The sequence below is a fragment of the Cyprinodon variegatus genome, unplaced genomic scaffold (assembly GCF_000732505.1).
Source record: "Cyprinodon variegatus isolate N-32 unplaced genomic scaffold, C_variegatus-1.0 Scaffold1, whole genome shotgun sequence".
In the NCBI taxonomy this organism is placed as follows: Eukaryota; Metazoa; Chordata; class Actinopteri; order Cyprinodontiformes; family Cyprinodontidae; genus Cyprinodon; species Cyprinodon variegatus.
Genome location: NW_015150454.1, coordinates 2,784,719 through 2,799,779, shown reverse-complemented (window position 1 = coordinate 2,799,779; position 15,061 = coordinate 2,784,719). Strand labels below are relative to the sequence as shown.

Here is a 15,061-nt window from a genome sequence, read left to right as displayed (position 1 = left end):
GTCCTCGAGCAACCTCACCACCCATTGTTGACAATATATTTTAGATTTTTTCCTATTCTAACCCATAAGTATAAAAATATTTCCATAGTAATCAGATGAATTGCCTTTTGCAGTGTGTGACTCAGGTCAGATATTTTCACAAGCTTCTCACAATAGTTTGATGGGATTTTTCCCATTCCTCCAGACAGAACTGCTCTGGCCCAGTGAGGTCGTAGGACATATTGCTTACACACTTTTCCAGCTGTGCCACAAATTCTTTAAAGGAATGGGTATCATTTAGTGCTGGACACATCAAAACAGTCCCTTGATTATTCAAAGTCACTTGCAAGAAATCTGGGTTAATGTTTGGGAATATTTTCTACCAGGAAGACTATTCTGCTTTAATTTTCTGGTTTTTGATTTGAGTTGTTGATTTAATATTTATGCCTAAAGTCCTTTCTTAAAAAACAAAACAAAAACAATAATAATTGTCCCCAGAGACCCTTTTACAAACTAAAATCTGCTATTTTTATTTTTGATATATGTTTCTAACTTACTGTCACTTTTGAAGTAATGACTTATCCCTCACTAAGTGGCCTTTTTCTTTTGATGACCACTTCCTTTACAAGCTTCACTCAGAATTTTTATTGTTTCCTTAATTTTTTTCTGGGGTTGATCCACACATTTTGCATTAAAAAAAAAATCTCTTTAAAAGCCAAAGTGAATGTTTGTGTCTTTGATTTGTTATTTCAGCACAGATTATTCCCACACCTTAGGTAAATACCTAAGTCACACAATTCATGTTAGAAACTTGATGGTAACATGACTAGTATGCTGCAGGCATTTTCTTTTGAGCATAATTTTCCTCCATTTACCTCAAATGTAAGTAGTTGTAAGCCAATAAAGTTTTTTATTTTGTTTCAAAGTTTTTTCTTGCAATTAAAAACGGTTGATCCAAGCTAGATAAATGTTCTCCATACGGACATTTTTTTCCTTTTTTTACTTCCAGCTTTTTATTGTCATTGCACTTTCACAGTACAAAGCAACAAAATGAACTCTTTGCATTTACATTTAACTCCATGCACAAGCTGCCATTGTGCGGTGCCCTGGGAGAGATTTGGGTTCAAGGGTCTTTGCTCAGAGTGTGGCAGTCTGTGGGAGTGGGCTCAAACTCAGATCCACAGGATTCCTAGTATATAATTAAAAATGTTTGTTTAATAAAAAAAAAAAATTTCTTAAATAATGAGGCGCTAACTGAATATGTGTAGGATTCTCATCAGTTTAGCTCACGGTTCTGCAACCTTTAAAGAAAGAGCCACTTAGCTTTGAGTGCACCTAAAAAAAAAAAGTCATTTAGAGCCACACATATTATGTTTAAAAGAACACAAACTATTTTCTGTGTTAAATATCCTCTATAGGAAAGTTGTTGCATTTTTATTTAAACAACCAACAGTTTATTTGTGTTTTTAGGTTTTAAAATAAATGAAAACATAAATCATTTAATAAACAGGAAGCATGATTTTTTTTTCCTATAGCATATTATTCAATGTAAATTTTAAAAATAAAAAATTATATTTTCTAAATTTTGACAAGAAAAACATTATAACCTATTCTGTCATAAAAAAAAAATTAGTAAAAAACATTAAAAAATATTAGTAGGTTTTTTAATACTTAGTAGGTTTACTTTATCATTTCCAGCCGCTATTAAGAATCATTTTGGAGGGTCCAAAAGAACCACTTGGGGGCCCCGAGCCGCAGTTTGCAGACCCCAGATCTAGCTAAGTGTTTTTTGGTGAAATTAACAATGTGGGCTTCCTTTTACAGTTGCTTTTTGTATCTCTGCTTCTGTCTCTTTGAACCCCAGTCGGTCTTGGCAGATGCCCGCTCACACTGAATCTAGTTCTGCTGGAGGTTTCTTCCTGTTAAAAGGGAGTTTTTCCTCTCCACTGTCGCTACAAGCATGCTTAGAGTGAGGGATTGCATTTGAGTCAATAAGTCGATGCAATCGACTGGTTTTCCTTAGATAGAAATATTTTAATCAATATGACTGTATGATCTAGTAAACTGTAAAGTGCCATGAGATGACGTGTTGTGAATTTGCGCTATATAAATACAGTGAATTAAATTGAACAGTGTTGCAACTGTCCCCAATACTATTTTTCCTCCCGAAAACTTCCCATGGTATACACCAGGGGGCAGTATCAACCAACAATAATTAGAAAAATGTCTTAATAAAATGGATTTAACTTTTTCTCCCTCTTTGTCTCGCATATAAACCTTTATTGGCCATATAGCTTTTCTAATTTAAACAAATACTTTGCCTGAACAATTTTGATTTGTTGGATGTTCACTAAACAGCAGATGTATTTGTTACACGGTTATCAGTAAAAGGATTGGTCAATAGTAGTCTTTCTTAATGGAGCAGTCAACTGTCTGTGCGTCAGGCTCCGCCCACTCGTACGCAATATTTTTTGGGTGGGTGGAGCCAAACAGCTGGATTTTCTTTCGGGGTCTCTAGTCTCGTGGCTGCAGCGGTGGAGTGAGTGAGCGCGAGCGCGGCACGCCAGGCACTTCAAAGCCAAACGGATAAAAAAACACAGCCGCTCCACAGGAAAAAGAACTAAAACATAAAAGGAAAACAGGGCGGCATCTTTTGGGACTTTTTTGGGGAGCAAGGAGGACACGTCGGCAGTCCTAAAGTTTCAACAATATCTACAAAATTCTCTGTTCTGCAGAGGCTGAAGGTGAGCGATCACAGCTTCATACCTTATTGCATTTGATTGAAGAAGAATGCTTGAAACTATTTATCTAAGATATGCACACACACAAAAAAAGCTGAGGAACAAATAGCCAATATCATTGTTTAAGAAGTTGAACGATTTTTGCACGGTTGCATCACGCATCAGCCAACTGAGAAGATTACTTTGATCAGTATTGCTGATTAGTGCGTGATAAGTAGCAGAATAACTCTGAACTAACTGCCCTAATTCTCTCCTTCCCCAGCTAAAAAAGGAAGCATCTGTCCCATCTGCCAAGCATCTTCAGAGAAAATGAGCCAGTGTGTGACCATGCAGAGCCCAGTGACCTGGAGTTAAATGTGTGTCTGCTACCTGAGAGGATATTCTTGGGCTGGAAGGAGAGGAAAGGGGATTGTCGAGGTGGTCCAAAATGTCTCTGTGGATGATACTGCCTGTTAGTCTCCCAGTTCTGAGCATCACTGGGATATGGGTTGTGTAAGTTTACACTCCTTTTACAATCAAAGCTTTATTAATAAACCCTTATAACAATGCATTTTTAATAAGCAAAATAAGTCAGCGGATTTCCATTAATGAGATTTTATTTGTAATCAGTACATCAGCTACTAAAAACATTGATTGAATACTGGATTACAGGAACACATAATTGCATAATTTACTAGTGAAGCTTTACCCCCTCTTTTTCCAAGCTCTTCTTTGAAACATCTCCTTTTTTTAAGATCTACAACAATATTTCCTTTATCATCACGCTGTTCCAGAGACACAATTAAAACCCTCCCCAAGGGTAAATATAAAAATATACAATTTAATTGATATGACAAAACTTACATAGTCCTTCAAGAAAATATGAAAAAAACATTTTTAAATGTGTCCTTCAGGAAACCTATTTTGATTTTTTCATTTAAGAGTAGATTTTTTTTCCTTTGTTTAACAAAAAGTACAATTTCCCATCACGTTTTTTTTAGATTATTAAATTTTAATCATGTTTGGATAATTTTATTTTTAAGTAGGTGACTTCAGAGCTCCAGCACTTCAGTTTACAGTACGGATGTCCTAATAGGGTACTGATATTAGAAATCTGTCAGATACAAAAAAAAGAAAAGAAAAAGGAAATCGGATTATAATAACCTGCATATAAAATCTCAGATATGATGATAGCTGATAGAAAATGCTGTGCTTCTGTTAATGGTTTATGTAACCCATTGGCTAAGAATAAATGGATAAGTTGTCCTGATGCGAATTGTTGACAATTGTTCTCTGTCAGAGTAATATCATTTGATCAAAGCCTTTTCCTTCATATCACACTACAAAGTAAGTAATAAAAGAAAAAATAATCTTTGGTTATATCGTATCAAGTCTAAATATATATCAGTACTCAAAGCCACAATATCTGTATCACATCAGAAATGGAAAAAGTAGTAATTTTAAGACTTCTGCTCTAACCCTTGTTAATATTAAGGATATTAAGCATCAAATACTGTTTAGCATTTCTTTATAGGATAATACAAGTGAAACCAGCTGATATTGGCAGATTGATTAGTCAGGCTGAGATGGAGCTCCTGTTTTTAACATTAGGGAAAAGTGCAGTGGTTCTTTTTCAGCCAGCTTTCTGCCAGTGTGCAGCAACATATGGAAAATAGATGCTTTTTATCACCAGCTGGTACTTATCTAAGATATATATATTTAAAACAAACTCATTAAGATACATGTATAGTGGATACAAAACATGTTTATGCCTTGGTTTCTCTTGTCTGTATAGCTGAGCCACTCTGCATATTTACCCTGAATTCCTCAGAGCCATGGCAATTGGCACATGGATTAAGAAATGAAATGAGCCTCTCTTTTAAAAGTCCACCATGAAGCTTTGCAGCACAGAGTGTTGATCTTCAGTACTGAAGTGCAAACCAAGTGGCATGAAGAATGAGCATGCCTCCTGATTATACTCAGGCTGGCATCTCTTCTCTCAGGTCTGTCATTTCATTGTGAGCTGGAATGGAAACCTCCAAGGAGAGAAGCAGTCAGATGGTGCAACTCTGGATTGTTGTCTTGTTTCCAAGCTGTGTGTTGCATCAGTGATGAGCAGCCTGATGCCAGCGCTATGCACGGCTGTTTATGTCTATAAACAACACTCCAACTTTACTCTAAAAGTAAAGCTGTTAAAGAGAGGTTAAAAAACAGACACTTAAATGATAATCTGTAGGTTTTGCTTCTCCTTTTTTCCAAGTAAAAACAGATTTTTGGTAAATTTAGATGCCAACACTTCTGTAGGTTGTTTGTTGAAACTTTTCCATTAACTCAGCGTCTGTGTCTTGTTTCCAAGAGAAGTCTCCAGGCTTTTTCCAGAGCAGTGGAATGCTGAAAGATGTAAAATGTTGCATAACTGCCCGTTTCTTTGTACATGTGAGGTAAAATTCTAGAAAACCATTTATAGAGAGTGTGTGCAGAGCTTTCCCTAGCATGCAGATTATATGAAACTTCTGTCTGCTTTTTCCCACTCAAGACAGTTGGCTTAGCTTCCCCTGTTGGCTTTTTATGGGTAAGCTTAAAATGTCAGCATGACTTCACTACACCCAGAGGCTGAATTTACAGATGTGTTAATCTTTAATTGCTTATGGGAAAAGAGACACCTTAAATCTGATGTAGCTGCTGTAAATTCACCCGTAGGATGTTCCTCACACCCTTTTCCTGGGGTTATTTTTGCACAGCTTTTGGGAATTCTCTCTGGACAAACCAGATTTTCCACAGAAGTTTTTGCTCATGTTCCTGGTTTAGCCCCAAATAAGAAGAAAAGGAAACCCTTTTATGTTGCTCACAGCAATGCAAGTACAGCATATGACTGCTACTGTTTTGATCGAGGGCTAATTATATAAACAAACCTACTATTACTGAGCCCCCTCGACACAAATAAGGCTCTGGTTTATTCGAACAAACTCTCATAACGGACTCTAGTTAGATGTCTCTTAGAGCCTCAGTCTGGCTTTTATGAATTGAATAATATTTATTGCTTCTTTTCATTATATTTACAAGTTTATTTCCGCTGTACCTGACATTCTTTCCCAAATTCACAGTGACAGGTCCAATTATTTGCACACATTTTTTAAAATGTCGCTGAACATCAAAGTTTTCCATAATGTTAACAAATGTAAATTCATATTTGTGCGTAAATGTATTGTAAATTGGTAAATAGAACCCATCTCTGTTTGCTTTCATCTCAGTGTAAATCTTGTAACTTTTAGATGTTTCTTAGAGAACATTAGTGAAAAAACAAACCAAGAAAAAAAAACAACCCTGGCATCATGAAAATAAAGGAGCACTGCAGACAGATCAGGTTATGGAGAAGTTTACAGCTGGTTTAGATTATAAAACAATATTCCCCGCTTTGAACATGTACCGCAGCGCTCTAGAATCAAAATCGAAGGAGTCTGGCAACACTGCAAACACACCAAGATGTTATTGTCCACCTAAGCTAAAAGACTGGTGAATGAGAGCCTGCAGTCTGAAAAGGAAGAGACAAAAATAGAAAAAAACAGAAAGAAAAGTCTCATGCGTGGGGTCCATGTGTCATAAAAGGGAAACTCCAAATATATAGAATAAGGTCCGCTGATTGGATCACTCTATTTAGTTTGGTTTAAGATTGCAGAAGTACAATAGCCAGGGAACGTTTTTTTCCTGGCTTGCTCGGGGCTATGGTGAGTGCATTTTTGCAACATACAGTCTCTGTCCTTTATAAAAATGTTTTATCAGTATGACATCACCCACCACTGAAAACATTCCTAATTGGTACTTAAACTCTTACTGAACTACATTATGTTCCCAAATGAGGACAAATTGTCTCCATCTAAGAATAGCCAACCATCTCTAAACTTGTATATTGGTGTGAGTGAATGAGAAGTGTTCAACATGACAAACTGACTATTGCATTTCCTCCCTCTGTGTGAGTTTTTTCCCCTTTTCTGGGCACAAGTTTGGAAGAATTAAAAAAAGCCTTCACGTGTACATGCATGATGCATATGCTGGTTAAATGGAAGTGTGGTTTGGGTGTAGTTATACCTCCCAGGATCAACACGCTGCAGTCTGCACTCTTTTTCTCTGCTCCGGGTTTCAAGTAAATCACCTGATTTTCAATTATACTGACATATGCCGATCTTTCCTAATTTGCTGTTGCATAAGGACTGAACGTGCCCAGGCAGAGGATGCAGCACATCTGTGTGTTTGTGCTGGCGAAATATTCCAGGGTCTTGCATGAATCCTAAGCTTTAAGTGCTGTTCTGTTCAAACCTGAACATCATGTGGATCAGTGCAAATGTTATTAATAATGAAACTTATCAGAAATATTTTGATTATTCCATTTATTTAAAGTAAAAATGGATTTTTGTTATGACTGATCTTAACATCCATCCATCCATCCATCCATCCATCCATCCATCCATCCATCCATCCATCCATCCATCCATCCATCCATCCATCCATCCATCCNTCCATCCATCCATCCATCCATCCATCCATCCATCCATCCATCCATCCATCCATCCATCCATCCATCCATCCATCCATCCATCCATCCAGATCCAGAACTGGTATTCTGACCAGAACCTACCAACTACGGTAATACTTTTTCTGTTTTGTAGGTTCCCCCCTTCAGTTTATATTTGCTAAATAATCCTCAATAGACATTTTAAACACAGTATCAGTCGCTACTTTATTGGGCACGGCTTGCTCGAAGTTAACTTTGACCCCCTTTTGCCTTCAGAACTCCTATCACTCTAAGATGGATTTATCGATACTGATACTTTGACATTTTTTTTGCTTTTAAATAGAGATAGACCAATACATTGACAGGCCAATATTTTTTGCCAATATCAGTGTTTTTTTCATGTATCGGCATTAGCCAATAAGTGCATATGTTTGCTGATTCATTAGTGCATTTATTCATTAGTTGAGTTAAGGTGAAGCACAGGCATTGCTGCTCCCTCCATTTGCTATCCCTTGTTAATATTTTTTTATGTATTAAAAATTGTTTATTTTTTTAAGTTGAAATTGAGACACGTATGATTTGTTATCATTGTGTTGTTCTAACCATTTCAATGGCAGAAGGCTAAGCAAATCCAGCTTAAAAAAATCAGCTCGTAAAAAGAGTTGGCACATATTGAGATTTGGTTTAACTGAAAATCAAAATGAATTTGAAATGAATAACTATTATTATGTACTTTTTTTTTTTTTTTTTTTTAGATTTATTTAGTCATTAAAAAAAAAAAGAGCCACAGTTGGCGCCATGTGGACTGTGACTTAATTTCTGTAATCTCCCAAATTTAGCCTGAAATATAGCCCTTAATTTTTGAACCTCTGGTCACTGAATCATCTGTGGATGAAGCTGGTCAGTGACCCATCAAAGCAAACACCAGATACTATTCACCATTTCAGTTTCTCTGAAACAGGCCAGGATTTTCACTCCTTGAACTCTTCAGTTCCGGACTTTGATGAAGGATCATTGAATGTCGGGTCACCTGCTACCATAGGCTGAACTGATGAAAGTCGATGTTGCGTCAGAATGGCAGAACTGCATTTAAGCAATGCTTACCTTTTGTTGTGATGTGTAAAGAAAACAGCATTGAGGGGGAAAAAATGTCATATTTATGAACAGATATTAGAGATAAAAAAGGGGCTTAAGGTTAGTTTATGTTCATTAGAAATTGACAGTTTTTTTAAAGCTGTTTTAGGGTCCAAAAAATTAAAATCATCATTATTTTTTTTAATTGATGCTCTCTGATAATGCAATTTTATACTATCATAATTCGGCAGTTTTCTGTCACTTATTCAGGGTCAGGAATTATATCAGTAAACATACTTACTCCTTGTTTTTGCTTACAGAGTCCCTTAGAAATGACAGTTTTTCAGAGAACTGTGTATCTGATTTGATTTGAATCATCTTCATCCTGTTTTTTGTGTTTCAGATACGCCATGGCCCTGTACAACCAGCACGTCTGTCCTGTGGATAACTGGTATAAAGTTTCTTCTTTCCTGTTTTTAGCTTCATCATAATTCTGTTGATCTCTACATACCAACTGCGTACCGATCACTTTTTATGCTTTTACTAAGAACATGGTAGTTAAAAGTTGACCTACCCAGAGGCCGATCTGTTCCACAAAATAAGCTCTTTATCAAGCCCTATTTATAAAAAGTACAAATTACTGCACTTCCAACAAATAGTCAGATAGAAAACAAGGATTCAGCTGGCTGAGTATTGATACATATTTTTAGGCAAAGGATATTTACACTGGGATAAGCCTGAGTAAAATTATTGTCTAAAATCTCTGAGTAATTATTTATTTTTTGTTTAATTTGAAAAAATTTTTTTTATTTTATTTTGAACAAAATAAGCATCAGCCATTGCTGCCGAAACGAGAAACATTCAAGGTTACAGTATTAGCAATGTTATCTGTAACATTTAATGTTATTTTCAGATTTACCGGTAAGTGAAAATATCAAAAGCGCATTGAATAAAACATTAATATCAAATTAAATGATTATTATGCTGAATAGTGTCCCTCTTGGTTCTTCTTGTCTCTCTAAATAAAAGCCAACTCTTTGCATGAACTATACTGAAACAATTTTATTTTCTCATTTTTTTTATGATATTATATAGAGACTGGTTCTTCCCCTTAGCATTTTTCATTGCATTTATGGGTTAAGTTTAGTTCTTTCCAGATCTTTCTGATGTTTTTTTCCCCCAGACATGTAGGCTCCAATATTTTGCTATTTTGATTCCTTTATTTTCACATCCGTCAGCCTTTATTTCATACTGCTGTCACTGTGTAGGAATTGGACTGAACATTTTGCCCCATTTGATTTGTTTTCTTAAGGTCAATCCTATCTGTCTTTCTTAAAACCTATGAGATGCTGCTAAGATCTAGTTAGGGCGCCCTAACTGCTTTTGCAGTGGCTTCAATGTAGTCAACTCAAGTGGAAACCTGCTGTGAACTGGGGCCAACTTGGTCCCGCTCCAGTCTGAGATAAATCTATATCGGGCCCTGTTGTAATTGTTAAATGGATTAAATATTTTCAATGTTCCATTATTGGTGTAAATGTAATTCCATTAGAATTAACAGTAATATGTGTTGAATGTTTTCTGTTGCAGGTTGTACAACCAATCATGTGCGGAGGAGCTGCATTTGCAGAGCGGTCCATCGTTTTGCTGCACGTTAGACAATGTTCCTCTCATCAGGTAAAGGAAACTTGCGCTGCGGTACCCCTGCAGCTCCCAGGTCTCTTTTTATTCAGCTATTACTAACAAGAACACCGTCCCATTGTCTTACTCTGCTCATGTCTGCATACTGTTTATAAAAAAAAAAAGGAAAAAAGAGTGAGACCGTTGTCCCGTGTGCGTTCTGAAAATAACTTGTGGCTGACATCCTGCCTGTTGCCGTGGCAGTTTAGAGCAACACTTAAACCATGTAAACACACTGGCATGCAAAACCTCCTTTAATTTGGGAGGAAATCAAGACACTCCTGTTCCTGTTTAACTATTAGCCATTTGGAGCCTCTAACTTCAAAGGTCTGCTTAAACATTAATACTGTGGTTTTCAAAAAAAAAAAAAAAAAAAACTTTAATCTCTGAAAGTATACAGTATGATCTCATCAAACTGTTTATCGTAAAATGTAAAGAAATCTCCACATCAGAGTTCATGAAGGGTTCATATGTGAGAGGCTTTATGCAGCAGGAACTAACAGTAAACAGACTAGTGCCGAGTGTCTCCTGGCTTCTGGATCATGCACACGTTTCCCGTTCCTAGAATAAGGCGAGGTATGCAGTGGGTGAAAAGTCAACTCATGACGGGATGTGAGGGATCAAGCTTCCAGCCTGTCTGTGTTCAACAAGCATAAACGCAGATTTTATTTCGCAGAAGGTTTGAAAGGGTGATGTTGTACTGCAGAATGTGCACACAGTGATTCTCTGAAATATTTTCTGTGCTTTTTCTTTTAGTAAATGTGGGACTCTGCCACCTGAGAGCTGCTTCTTCAGCCTTATCTGCAGCACAGGCTCCTTCATGGGTAAGGCATAATGTGGAAACCCTAAATACTAACTGTTTCATTTCACATTTAGCCACATTAAAAAAGCAAAGTTTCATGTATTTAATCTAGATTTCACATGATAGACCAACACAAAGTGATTCCTATTTCTCAATTTGAAGGAAAATAATGCGTCTTGCAATTTGGCAGCCACTCACCATAGTTAATATTTTGTCAACCCACTTATCCCTGTATTTCATTCTTTTGCATATGGGCCAATTAATGAAAAATTCAGAACTCACCAGGCCCACACCCTTTTTCAACATCTTGCGGTGTTCCTTGGATGACTTTTGGAAAGCTTAACCGTAGAGGGTTAGAGGTGGAGGAGTAAACATAGAGGAGTCATCTTGTCAAACAACTCTTCCCTCTAAGCTGTGGATCTGTGCAACTCCTATAGAGGTGCCAATGGATACCATAGCTGGTTATCTGATGTGTGCTCTTTCCTGAGCATAGGTTTAGATGAGGGGCAGCGTCTTGTTTGTTTGTTGTCTTGCCATCAGGTTTGGTGGATCATTTTAATTCCAACAATTCCAATTTGTTGTTTTGATTCTAGTTCTTATTGATTCTCTATTGAGATTCTGTGAAGAAAAAGAATTATGATAGTTTCCATGTTATAATTGAGCTTGCTAGCCAGAGTTATGGCTGAATGAAATGATCTGTACTTTTCAAATCAATGTAATTCCTTTGACATCTTTGTGTAATATTACTATAAATTATCAGACACAGTTATTTTTAAACATTGTATTGATATCAAACCTATGAACTCTAATATAAATGTAATTCATCTTCAAAGACTTATAAATTCACATGGAGCTTTATTGTTAAAAATCTCATTTGCATATCTCCAGTTTCTATTGGTGCAGGTATTTACACGGTAAATTTTATAATTTTATTGACCCTATTCTGGGTTTAGTCAGATTCTAGGCTGAGTGTTCGGTGTCAGAATGTGTATCCTCCAGTATTGTTTACTGCACCTCAGTTCCACTCAGGTAGACGTTGGAAAAATGTCTTCGCTCTCCCTGCAGAATAAGCTAAAAATTAAGAGGAGGAAAAAATTACCATAGGGCACCTACCATAGCGCAACACACACAGGGGGTCAAATACGAGGCTCTCATTTTGAGTTTGGGGGTGTTTTGTCATGTTAGCCATGACTCAGCATCGAAAATAGGAATCAAAAATAAAGAATTTGAACGATTCAGGGTGAATTAAAAGGATAGAACCTGTGATTGATTCTCAATGCCCAACCCTGCTTGCAATGCAGGCTACATTTTGATGATGATGGCTTGAAAAGTTTAGTTTAACACCCTAACCCTGCTTTAAAGTTCTTCGCCACAGTTTTCCTGACCCGTCTGCACAGTTTTCTGGTGCATTCCAACCAATCTTAAAGGCCTGGCCATCACACCAGGTCCACCTAATTCAGACCCAATGAAAATCATTTTCAGGTTTTATGCTTTTTTTGGTGACAGCCTGTTACACAATCTCTAAGAGAGAGAGAGAGAGAAGGTATGAATAGTGAATACTTCTGGAAGGCACTGCTGGTTAACAACCCAAGAAGTTATCAAAGACTGTGCATATGAGGGGAAAAAAAAGCTTGGGCCCACTGTGGCTCTATACCAAGCAGGAATGAGAACATGTTTTAGTTCCAGAATAATTGTAACACAGAAATATGCACAATTGTCCTTGTGCACATCCAGAAGGGACGGTGTGTGTATTCCAGGAGGCACAAGGAAAACATGCGTGATATAACAGAGTAGACAGAGCTCCCATGTGTTGCTCTGCATGTCTTCTGTTGGTCTACACGTGCTGTTGCCCGGTGCTCGCTGGTGGTTCTGACTCCCCTGATTTAGTTAATGTTTCCCAGCTGTGGTTTGACTTGTTCAATGTGTGTGTGTGTGTGTGTGTGTGTGTGTGTGTGTGTCTTCGCACACACGCTGATATGAGAGAGAGCCCTTTCTCCCTACCCATGCCTCTGGCATCATTGGTTTCTTACTGGTTGCCTCTGTCTGGACCGTAGTAAAGCAGTTTACTCCTTTGCTGTTTAGATGCTGTTTGTCTGTTTAGACGAGGCTCCATTTAATATGCACTTTGCCAGACAGAAGGGACCAGACTGCTGCATGTGAGTGTGAAGTCTGCTCAAACGGCAGCTTAAGACCATTATGTTTGTTCAATTTTTTTGGGTCAGTGCTCATCACTTAGCAACATGGAGATCTACAATGAGTTAATTGTACTTTTGACATGAATAAAAAAAGATCTTCACTGATTATAGAGAGGTAACATAAGAGAAGCATGAGCAAGAAGGAATGTGTTTCTCAAGTTAACCATAAAAGTTCCTATCTAGCTTAACTTCTAGTGTAAGCCTGTCACAGTTACATTGCATCATGTATGTTGGCCTGCCATGATGATAATTTCTTACCCAATATGTCTGAAACGTAACTGATTATGTCTGGTTTAATGTTGCATCAAACTATTTACCTTCTGGTAAACAATGATATAGCAACTTCATCAGTTCCTTTTTGACCACTTTGAAAAAGGTTTCAGGTCAACTGCATGTATAAAAGCAGTATTTCAATGACTGCAAGAGACACTCTGTAAAAACCCAAATTAAACCCTTTGTGAAAACACACATCCCTGATATTTGTTTTCTTTTAAGAAGATAACATTTTTGATAAAAAAAGATGATTAAAAACTTAGAAACCTTGTAGATGAAATGTTAGTCTTTCTTCACACGTCAACTGTGAACCCAAACAAAGAATTAAAGCTGTCCACTCTGGTAGCTAGCCTGCACTCTTAGCAATACAAATTAATGGATTTAAAACAGCTTTACATTAATAAAAAAAAATAAAGGTTATAATTTGTCTGGTTTCTATATCACTATTGTGTGAAAATACTCATAGTTTGCTGAATTAATCTTTTTTTCTATTGGAAAACTGCTATTGCTTATTTGTTCAGTGAGCTAACCAGTGTTCTGCAGCAACAGGTGGGATAAGGGTAAAGCTATGTTAGACCTTATCCACACACAGCTGGCTTCGGATATATCTGATCAACTTTTTGTTCGGATAGAGAGTCCCATCCAAACACAGCGGTGAAACTAAATAGATTGGAAACCTGCTCTTAAAATAGGAATGTTTGAAGCCGCCCCCTGTGGTTGCTAGATGTGAAAACCGTTCGCAAGACAAGCCATAGACTAGTTTGCACATGCAGGCCACCGTAGGACTTCGCCCTTACTTTACATGCCTCCTCACCTACTAATGATGGAGGACTTCATAGGTGTGATTGTTTCAGAAGCTTTACTGATTATTGTGAATTATACCAACACGTTTTACATGATTTCGGGTAAATTCATATTTGTTTCCCCCTCCTAACTACTACATAGTTTGTTTTCTCTCTTTCTTCTAACTTCTTTAGCTCTGTGGTGGTACAACCACACCAATAACTATCATTGCATAAGTGTAATCGGGATTCATTTTTATGCTCAACAGTTTCTGTAGTGTTCGCCTGCTCCAGGCCTGTCTAGTCTAAAAACCTGTTTATCTTGATACCTGCAATTGGAATATACCTTCATTAGGTTCAAATAACTAAAGCTTATGTTTCCCAGTTATGTTAACTTTGATACAGATATGAATCAAGGTTAGTGATATATCTCTGTGCATATAAATGCTTAAATGTTATCCTTTAAAATATCGCTAAAGTTACTACTGTTCTATCCTTAAGCAAACTTGCACAAAAGAATTGTAGCAGTATTGGCATACATTTAATTTGATTAGATTTTTTGACCGAAATGAATAAATTGTTTATTTATTAGTCTGATATCATTAAAACTGTACAGTTGATCAGGCCAGATGACAAAGAAGTAATATTTAAATTATGTTGTATATTTTACCTCTATTAAGAAATCTACTACACGATAAACTAGGGAAGTAATCCGCTGATACATAACAGTGGTCGTCAAGGTCCAAACCTGCTGATCTGTCAGAATCTTGTTTTTACTTTCACTATGTTATTTCTTTCCCACAGTAAGAGAAAATCCCCAACAAAAACATGCATGTAAGGTCTTGCTAAATGTGTTGGAGGTACCATGCGTGTACCTACCCTCGCACCAGAAAAAAACAACTAATAAACTAATAGATGTATTGATTAAACACAAGGTGTTTTTACAAAAAAGCAGCAACTTTTTTTTTTTTTATTGCACGTTTGTGAGCTTGGATAAAAAAATAAAAAAAAACCCTTTATACATTTTAATATATATATATATATATATA

At 36.8% G+C, this 15,061-nt stretch overlaps 1 protein-coding gene across 1 annotated transcript in view; it reads left to right on the top strand.

Annotated features, from left to right (window-relative positions):
* Window positions 1–2,496: 2,496 nt before the first annotated feature.
* Window positions 2,497–15,061, top strand: part of LOC107100013 (transmembrane protein 150A-like) — a 28,357-nt gene continuing 15,792 nt past the window's right edge. The window contains exons 1-5 of the mRNA XM_015398389.1: window positions 2,497–2,723; window positions 2,983–3,212; window positions 8,687–8,734; window positions 9,871–9,957; window positions 10,717–10,784. Of these exons, the coding sequence (XP_015253875.1) occupies window positions 3,148–3,212; window positions 8,687–8,734; window positions 9,871–9,957; window positions 10,717–10,784 (268 nt within the window). The 5' untranslated portion in view covers window positions 2,497–2,723; window positions 2,983–3,147. The remainder of the gene's footprint in view (window positions 2,724–2,982; window positions 3,213–8,686; window positions 8,735–9,870; window positions 9,958–10,716; window positions 10,785–15,061) is intronic.